Below are 9,755 nucleotides of genomic sequence, written 5' to 3'. Positions count from 1 at the left end.
TTGATCACACCAATGATGACACATGCATTGGGCGCGGCAGATGGCACAGCAGCAGAGACGCCTCTCCTTCCTCAAGCATGGCGTGAGCACGTGCCTTCACACGCCGTCCTCACCGCCGCTGCTCCCCGTTGTTGTCCCGCTGCCGCCGCTCCGGAGCGCGGGGGACAATGAGGGAGTGCGAGGTGGTGACCAGTGGTGGACGGTGGCAGCGACTGGACGGAGCTCAGCGGGGAGCTCTAGGGCGGCGGCGCCGATGGTGATGAGGATGGCTCTCACTCGCCCCTTCTCCCCAGTCTCCTTTTCTTCTTCGTGGGGACAGCGAGGGAGTGCGGGGCAGCAACCTATGGTGGACGACGGTAGCAACAGGATGGAGCTCGCCCAGGGAGCTCTAGGGCAGCGGCGCCGGTGATGACGGGGACGGCTCTCTCTCCCTCCTTCTCCCCAGTCTTCTTTTCTTCTTCGGCGTCCTTTGCCATCGCCGCTGTGGGCTCACCTTCGAGCCTCCTTGCCCACCGCTGCAATGGCGACGCGCCACTATCCGCCGAAAAAGAGAAAGAAAGAGAGAAGGGAGAGAGAGGGGGAGGAAGAAGAAAGAGATAAAGGATGACACGTGTGCCTCATATTTTTTTTGTGAATAACAAATGATTCACATATATATGTTTTTAACTTTAATGCCACCTAAGCGCCACATCAACGCCACAGACCAGGTCAACACTATCATGTGGACGCCACGTCAGCGAAACCGTCCTCTAAAACCACTGAGGGAGTTAAATTGCACCAGTTTTAATAGTTTTTTTTGGGGGGGGTCGAGATATCCGGTATTACGGTTCCAGGATACGAATCGGATTTGGTCACTAATTAAGGGAGTCAAAGTGAACTTATTTCTTCTTGGGACGTGGACGCCTTGTCTTCCAGGGCTTGCAATGCGCTACGGCCCTAGTGTATTCCATTCCTATATGTAAGTAGCTTTTTGTGTAGGGGCCCATATCTCCTACCGGTCATGAACTTCGGCCCATTATGCTTGGAAATGATTCATCCGCAAAAACGGGGTGTTTTTCTAACGGAAGCACAATAGCGACCGGCTTGATTTGGCGCTGTCATATGATTCTTTGCTATCTACACACGATAGCGTGTGGCACCGAGCTTAATGCATTGTTATACGTCATAGTCCAGTTGTATGGGTATCATGGAGAGTTTGGGAAATCAGGCGGTACTCAATCGGCTAATCCATCGTACAAGTTTGCTACTGTGTATTTGCCGTTCTCGCACAGTACGCATACCTATTTTATTCTGCTCTCAAAGTGTCTTGGAAACCAAGAAATACGCTAGAGTTGTTTACGCCTGGCTATCCTCGCACTCCCAGCGATCTTATTACAATTGATCACCTTTATACAATGAAGTCAATCAACATCCTCTCTGCTTGGTCATGTTGGTTAATCTAGACTAGATGCCCTAGTCCTCAAGTTTTAGAAGAAGTCAACAATAGTAATTTTGGCTAAAAACTAACTAATAATATACTTAATTAGTAGTATCAAACAAACGATAACATTACATTTGTATTTGAAAATAATTTTATATGCGGTTAAATTTATAGTTATTCGATTTTATCAAAGTATAACAATGGATATCATACCAAAAACATTGCACACATTTTTTTAGTGACCCGTACAAGAAAAATGTGCAAAGCTTCATATTGATATAACAGGGGAAAGTAGGAAGCTATAATCAAGAAAAAAACTAAAACCATGCTTCACACCTACACCAAGCTAGATTGCCCATTGCAAAAATATTGCACACCTTATATCGAAAGAAAGTACTATCCTCGTCCCAATATAAATGTAATTATGGGTTTTCGTATCCAACGTTTGACCGTCCGTCTTAGTTAAGAAATTTATGTAAAAATTAGAAAAAAAATAGTCACCATAAGTATTATTCATGTTTTATTATCTAATAACAATAAAAATACTAATCATAATTTTTTCAAATAAGATAAGACGGACAATCAAATGTTGAACATGAAAACCCACAAATACACTTATATTGGGATGGAGGTACTACTACCTAACATACAAATGGATAGAGATCACTAGCCATGTGTCCTATTGGAAAATTTATAGGATACCTATATGTATTGTTGCATGCATTAGTACAATTGGTACTTTATCATGATTCTTTTGGAATACAGTTTTTGGCAATATTTTCAAAAGACCTAGTTTAATTCCGACAAATATTCTTCAAAATCATCTATTGCGAAAGAGAGAAAAGCTTTTGTTTCCTATTCATAGTATAACCTACTCCATCCGTTCCAAAATAAACCAATCTCGTGTTATTACATCATAGTACGATGAATCTAAAGATAAAGTATGTCCAAATTCGTTGTACTAACATAACGTTAGTTTATTTTAGGATAAATGAACTATAATAAAATCTGAAAAAAATTAGGAATCAAAGCAGTAGTTTCTACAACTGCTAACTACTACAAGGGAAAATAAAAACAACAGCATATCTCAGTGCCCAATTATGAAATTTGTGTCAATGCTAGAATTTAGCAACCGTTTTACAGAAGTTTTGCGAGATCAATTTGATCCCCACAGTAATAACAGAGATAAATCTCCAAACCTCCAAGGAAACATTTGAAACGGAGAACTTATCTCCCCATCAGATCCAGGAAAAATCTCGCAGTTCAAAACGGTGCCTTCTGTTGCTGACCCGATCTGGCGACGCAACTACAGCCAGATACGCGCACGAGCCTGCGGGAAGGAGAGCCACAAGAGCCACAAGGAGAGTCCGTCCGAGGGGGAGAGAGAGAAGCAAACGTAGACGGCGAGGCAACGATCCGAACCCGAGGTGAAAGAGATTATCCCCTCAAACAAGCCAACGGCCCCACCACCACACCCCTTTAACATTCTCCGCTTCCTTCCCTTGCCTCGCCGCTTCGTTCTCCTCTCGCCGAATCAATTCACCAAATCGAAGAGAAAAAACCGCAAACCAGCAACCGATTGCTTCGTTCTCCTCTCGCCGAATCAATTCACCAAATCGAAGAGAAAAAACCGCAAACCAGCAACCGATTGCTTGGACTAAGCGCATCATTATTTTCTTTTTTTTTTCTCTCAGAGAGAGAAGTAGTAGTAATAAACGTAACCTTTTCCTCCTATTTTATTTCACCTAATCCCAATCTCCTCCCCCCTTCCTTCCTCGGCCAGAGAAAAAAAAAAGAGAAAAAAGAGGAGAGGCCTCGCAACTGCAAACCCTCGCTTTCTCCGATCGAATTGCTCGCCCGAGCACCACCAGTTCGCCGCCCTTCCCACCACCAGTCGCCTCCCTCCCCCGCGCAGGGTATCTCCTCCGGCCGCCCCAGTGGCGATTCCCCCCGAGCTCCCCCGCGCGGCGCCGTGGCCATGTCGCTCACCTGAGGATACGGTCGGTGGGCTGTTTCTTGCAAGAGTCTCTCCCCCGAGCCCCCCAAGAGAAACAGCCCGGGGGACGCCGAGTTGTTGATTCGATCGCCGGAGTTGCGCCGAGGTGAACCTGTTTTTTGTTTTTGGTGGTGGTTCCGTCTCGGTTAATCTGCTTTAACTTGGAGGCAAAGGCTCGGTCTTCGTCTGAGGAACGCGGGGGAGCGGTGGTAGCGTCGCGTGCACGGGTCCTCCTCGAGGTCGGCTTGATGCGGAGCGGCGCGCAGGCTCCTCGAGGCGGCGGAGGCGGCGGGGCCTTCTCGAAGCGGACGCTGTCCGGCTACATGAGGATCATGTCGTCGGGGGCGTCCACGGCCGCGTCCAGCCTGCTGTCGGTGGGCGCGTCGCTGGTGAACTCGATCGCCAGCCACGACGAGGATGGGAGCCGTGACCAGGTTATTTCGCTTGATTTTAAACAATTCACTGTGCTCGTTGGTTTTTTTGGGCTGTGTTTTACTAGCATAGCAACTGCTAGCTTGGCAATAATTGTAGTACAACGGAAAAGCCTTTAGATGTCTCACCGTCTCACGTGTGCATTAGTGGTAACTGGTGCAAAATGAGCAAAGATTAATTATGGCTGGAGGGCGCAATCAGTTTCTGCTCCTGCCACCAAGGTGCTCACCATATGTGGCAGTATTAGTATTTATTGTTAGTGTTGATGCATTTATTTTGAGCACCATATAACAATCTGCCTATGTTTGAAATAGATAGTGCTTTTGGTAGTTACTAGCAATTGTCCAGCGGAAAGAAAAAGTGGTGAGATGATTAGTGTGTTAACATTAACAATGCTAGCTGCAGATGTTAATCCATTGAGTTATCATGAATATGAAAAGCTTCTTTTGAGCTTCGGCTATAATTCTCCTGGCCAAATAATTCCTATTTGGACAGCACATTATGATACGACGCTGCATATTATATGCCATTCCTAGTTCATCCAAATGGACAAATGTTGTGGCAGGAGTAGGGTCAGTCAAATCGTCCGGATGTACATAAACCGGTTGGATCTAAGTAAAAGATCCCCTTTTTAGTAGAAGTAATAATTCCTTGCAAAGGATCCATGTCTACAAAAACTAGCAAATACATGCAGAAGGGTAACTTTTCCTTTTGTTTGCATCCTCGGGAAATATTTTCATATAAAAATGTATTTACACCTGTCTTACATGTAAAATGTGGTTGCAGGTACAATGGGCTGGATTTGATAAACTTGAATGTGGGGGTGACATGCTGCGACAGGTTTTACTTCTAGCTTACAGATCTGGTTTCCAAGTATGGGATGTTGAACATGCTAATGATGTAAGACAGCTAGAATCCAGACATGATGGTACAGTTTCTTTCATGCAACTCCTAAAGAAACCAATTGCCTCTACAAACAGTGAAGACAAATTTGCAGATGAACGGCCACTGTTAGCTCTTGCTTGTGACGGAACTAGCACAGGAAGTCTAATCAGCAATGATGGCAATGGCCCTGTTCCCAATGGAGCCAATGGTACTCTCCATAATATTGGCCATGAGAATCATCCTACTGTACTTCGGTTTTATTCATTAAGGGTCCATGATTACGTGCATACAATAAAGTTCAGATCAACTGTTTATTCCATACGGTGCAGTTCTAGAGTTGTAGCTGTATCTCAGGCTAATCAGGTATGCCATACTCCACGCTTTTAACTTGGTGTTTGGATCATGAATAATCCTTTATGGAAAACAAAAATGCTTCTTGCAGATACATTGTTTTGATGCTGCAACACTGGAGAGAGAATACACAATCCTTACCAGTCATATAGTTCCACCAATTTCAAGTTATGGACCACTTGCACTGGGTCCTAGATGGATTGCATATTCTGGGAATCCAGTCCCAGTTCCGGATACAGGCCGTGTTACCCCTCAGCTTCTTAATCTATCTCCCCTAGTTCCACAACCTGGTTCAAATGGCAGTGTTGTGGCATACTATGCAAAAGAATCAAGCAAGCAACTGGCTTCTGGCATTATAACACTTGGTGATGTTGGATATAAGAAGTTGTCCAAGTATTGTTCAGACTTAATTCCAAGTAGTAACAATGTTATAAACCAAAGGAATTCTGGCTTCAAAGCAAATGGGGCAACAATAAACGGGCATACAGACAGCGAATATGCTGGAATGGTACAGATTTCATCTCAGTATATGTTGGTTACCAGCTTTGGATACTCTATTGTGATGTTTCTATATGCTAACCATATTAACAACCAACCAATTGAAGGCCATTGAGAAACCCATCTGACTAGTTGAGTAATCATCTGATGGTGCAGTTGGTGTTGTTCCTGTCTGATTGCACCATTCAGCCCTAACTCGCTGTCTCGCTGTGCATAAAAATGAAATTGTTTGTCATTTTATTTTGCAAACAACGAACTTTGAGTTAGTCTTGATGATTCCACCAAAAAGATTCTGTTTTGTTAAAGGCATAATGAGAATTACTGTTAACAACTTATCCCTCAATGCAACATGAATTTAAGTTTTCCCCTTCTGCTTAAACCTAGCAAAAGCAGGTGTTGTCGTAGGATAAATGAAAAGTTAATTCATCCTGTGGTCGTACTTTTGTCTTGGTGGAATTCAGATATAGAGTAAACTGACGATGGTGGATGTCAAAACTTATCCTGATTAAGTTGGTTAGTGATAGCGCTTATTTGTGACCAAAGGAGTTGTTTTATATATTAAAAAGTTGCCAGGAGTATTATTTCAAGATAGTTTTGTGCATATGCCACTGATATGCCATATCTCACTGACAATTGGTACTTATAGGATGGAGTGAACTTTCAGTGAGGATTTTATCCGTACTCATATTTGTCTTGCCAGCTTCATGGAACCGTGACATTTACAATGTTCCCTTTCCAATGACAGGTTATTGTTCGAGATATTGTCTCTAAATCAATGGTGGTTCAGTTCAGGGCACATACTAGCCCCATTTCAGCACTCTGTTTTGATCCCAGTGGAACTTTGTTGGTGACAGCTTCAATTCACGGTCGAAATATCAATGTTTTCCGCATTCTGCCTTCTTCGCATGGGAGTTCATCAGAAGCTGGTCCAAATGGAACCTGTGTTCATCTGTACAAATTGCAAAGAGGCATCACCAATGCGGTAAGGTAGCGTACATATTTCTGGACTATGTCTAATTTTTAGTTTTGGTAACAATATCTCTTTTTACCATAGGTCATAAAAGATATCAGTTTTAGTGACGACAGTGAATGGATAATGATTAGCTCTTCAAGGGGAACTAGTCATTTCTTTGCAATATCTCCATATTGTGGATCAACAAGCTTTCACTACAACGAAAACAATCTTGCAGAAAATAGTTATGCGGTGGATTCATCAGTTAATCATACTGCCCATTGGTCCCAAAACTCAGCTCCCTCTCTGAGTCTCAATCAGAAGATACTCTCTGTTACGGGCCCCCCTGTAACATTGTCTGTTGTTAGTAGAATAAGAAATGGAGGCAACCTGTTGAAGGGCGCTGTTCATGGTGCTGCAGCATTTGCAACAGGTGTTTCCAGTCCAATTTCTGGTGCTATTGCTTCAACATTTCACAATTGCAAGGGTGCCGTCAAAAACTCAGATGGAAGTTCGCCTTGCATGAAGTATCATTTACTAGTATTTTCTCCATCTGGAAGCATCATTCAGTATGTTCTCCATCGCTCTGCAGAGCAGGATCCTGGAATTGATTTTCCCTCGAGTGCCATTCCTTATGGATCACAAAGAGAAACTGACACTAGGTTTATTATTGAGGCTCTTCAAAAGTGGGATGTTTGTCATAAAAGAAATCGAAGAGACGCTGCTGAGAGTTTTGTATATAGTGATTTTGACATCGGAGAAAACAGTAAACTTTTTCAGAAAGTGGCAAAGAAAGGAACTAGTGTTTATCCATCCAATGGCACTGCTGTTGAAAAGCAGAAGCTAGGTGATGAGAATCATAATTTTTATATTTCTGAGAGTGAATTGCAGACTCATGTTGTTCCAACACCACTCTGGTCAAGATCTGGGGTATTTTGCTTCACCAATTCCCTTACAATACAGTTCTTTTGTTCTGTTTGACTTCTACATGTTTGCACAATTGCACGCATAACACCTGTGTGTTGATTGATGTCCAGATGCATTTTCAAGTAATGGGGGATGGAGCTCTAGAAGCAGACAATACTGGTATAATTTCAGGTGAACTTGAAATAGAAAAGCTCCAGACTCGCAATATTGAATCTAGGTCAAAGAATCTTATACCAGTATTTGAATCTCTTCATACATCCAGGTTTCAACAGTCAAGGTATGCTATGCACTTTTATTTGGCGATTGATACATTAGGCATTAACTCAATAATGTAAGGCATCTTTCCTGCTGGTAAAGGCCAAATGATGTCGTGGATTTTTTAATGTACAAGAATGGTCTGTTGATACTTTTGGTTTTGTTAGCTCCCTCTCGTGCTAACCTTTTTCTTCTTTCCCTATAGGGTGAGCACACCTGATAGTAACAAATATGGATTGCTTCAGCGTCAAAAGTCCGGATTTTCAGAGGACGGTAGACTCTCCTGCAGAAGCAGTTCTAGCTCTTTGGACTGCATGTCTGAAGGCCCAATTAGCACTGATGATAATGGTTTTGGTCAATGTTTAGTAGAAGATAGTGGTGGTGCTGTAAATAAGAACCCAAATGTTAACCCCCGTTCCGAGCTTGTAAATAATACTCAGAGCCTTAACACAGAGGCCCAGCTCGGATTTGTAAATAACAAAGAGGATTGTGAAGACAGAGAGCAACTCCCAGATTTGTGATAGCAACTGTGATCAAAGGTAAGTACTGTATCACCTTTTGCCTGTGCATCAGCATACGTGCATTTTTCTGAGGAACTGTATTGCATCTGAACTATCCTACGTTGACTAGTGAGCCATTCCTTCCTGCCAATGGATTATGATGTAGATCTTAATTCTTGTCACATGGTTTTGCAGCCTTTCAATATGTACAGCTGACATTCTAAATGTGTGATATTACTATTTTTTGGGGGTATTGAAATTCCTTAATCTAATACATTGCCATGGGCTCTTGGCATGCCTTGCAGACGATCACTGGTGATGGAGGAGCTTCTTGAATCGCAAGTCTTCATTGTGCGTGTGTAGCTGCTATTCTTTCATTTCTCCTCCTGGAGTTCTTGACCTCTCTTCTATAGCTCTATTTATAAGCATTCATGATAAATTTACTGATAAAAAAATGAAGGGGAGGTCGAATTAAGGCCCAATGGGTATGGGAGCGGTGGTGCTGTGAAGTTGGGTTTCCATCTTACAAAAGAACGTGCACATAACAAGATTGTTCATTGCATTTTCAATAATAGCTCTTAATTTGTGAATATTTGAATGCATGTGTGTCCATACTAATTTCGCCTTTGTACGTTGCAACTGGACCAGTAGCACATGTTTTACCCATCTTTTATCTTGTCAATACCGGCAAAGGCAAACAAGTAAAGGTCATTTATCCAAAAACTTCCATTTCTGATGGCGATTAGATCGAAGACTATACGTTGCCTTGGATACAGTACTTGTAAGATGTATGCGTTGAGGGTATGCGTTGCCTTGTATACAGTACAAACTTTGTGTGCATGATTTTGTGATAATTGTTACTCCCTCTGATTCATACTCTGATTCATATTAAGTCGTTCTCTAATTCATATTATAAGTCGTTTGACTTCTTTTCTAGTCAGTTTTTTTAGATTCGATTAAGTTTATAGAAAAAATTAGCAACATTTATAACATCAATTTAGTTTCATTAAATTTGACATTAAATATATTTTGATAATATGTTTATTTTGTATTAGAAATGTTATTATTATATTTTTTATAAACTTGGTTAAATTTAAAGTAGTTTAACTTGTTAACTAGGTGTAATTTAGTACATAAACTTGTAAAATGCTTGTTTCGGTATACGAATTTGTCTAATTTGTGCGAACGAGGACCAAAATAGCTTGGCAATGTTTGATTGTACAAAGGTGATGTCGATTAGGATATGATGTGCATACGTTATACGTGTAGTGAGTATGTATAAAACATGCAATATTTATAAATTTTGTCTCTACTTACAATGGTATATATGCTTACAATGGTATCCTAATGAGCCCCTAAATAAGATGAGCTATGTTGTGTTCTTTTTGCCTTATTCCGCACGCACTAGACAAGTTCATGCACCAAAATGAATATTTTACAAGTTTGTGCACTAGATTGCACCTACTTGACAAGTTCGTGTACCGGAGATGTAATTTACTCAAGAAAAAAAGTAAGACGACTTATAATATAAAACAGATG

At 41.7% G+C, this 9,755-nt stretch overlaps 1 protein-coding gene across 1 annotated transcript; it reads left to right on the top strand.

Annotated features, from left to right (window-relative positions):
• Positions 1–3,197: 3,197 nt before the first annotated feature.
• Positions 3,198–9,124, top strand: LOC4327051 (autophagy-related protein 18f). Its single transcript, XM_015765637.3, has 8 exons — positions 3,198–3,850; positions 4,635–5,096; positions 5,176–5,592; positions 6,328–6,564; positions 6,637–7,464; positions 7,572–7,738; positions 7,922–8,255; positions 8,522–9,124. Exons 1-7 carry the CDS (start codon positions 3,665–3,667, stop codon positions 8,235–8,237), a joined length of 2,613 nt encoding a protein of 870 aa, XP_015621123.1. The 5' UTR covers positions 3,198–3,664; the 3' UTR covers positions 8,238–8,255; positions 8,522–9,124.
• The last annotated feature ends 631 nt before the right edge of the window (positions 9,125–9,755 follow it).

Source organism: Oryza sativa, chromosome 1, assembly GCF_034140825.1.
Source record: "Oryza sativa Japonica Group chromosome 1, ASM3414082v1".
Taxonomy (NCBI): Eukaryota; Viridiplantae; Streptophyta; class Magnoliopsida; order Poales; family Poaceae; genus Oryza; species Oryza sativa.
This window is presented reverse-complemented; position numbering and strand designations above follow the sequence as displayed.

Excerpts from the sequence above, each read along its gene's own strand:
- LOC4327051 (XM_015765637.3), top strand. The coding sequence starts at position 3,665 with ATGCGGAGCGGCGCGCAGGCTCCTCGAGGCGGCGGAGGCGGCGGGGCC. Across the intron at positions 5,097-5,175 it reads CTGTATCTCAGGCTAATCAG|ATACATTGTTTTGATGCTGC; the intron begins GTATGCCATACT and ends TGCTTCTTGCAG. Across the intron at positions 5,593-6,327 it reads ACAGCGAATATGCTGGAATG|GTTATTGTTCGAGATATTGT; the intron begins GTACAGATTTCA and ends TTCCAATGACAG.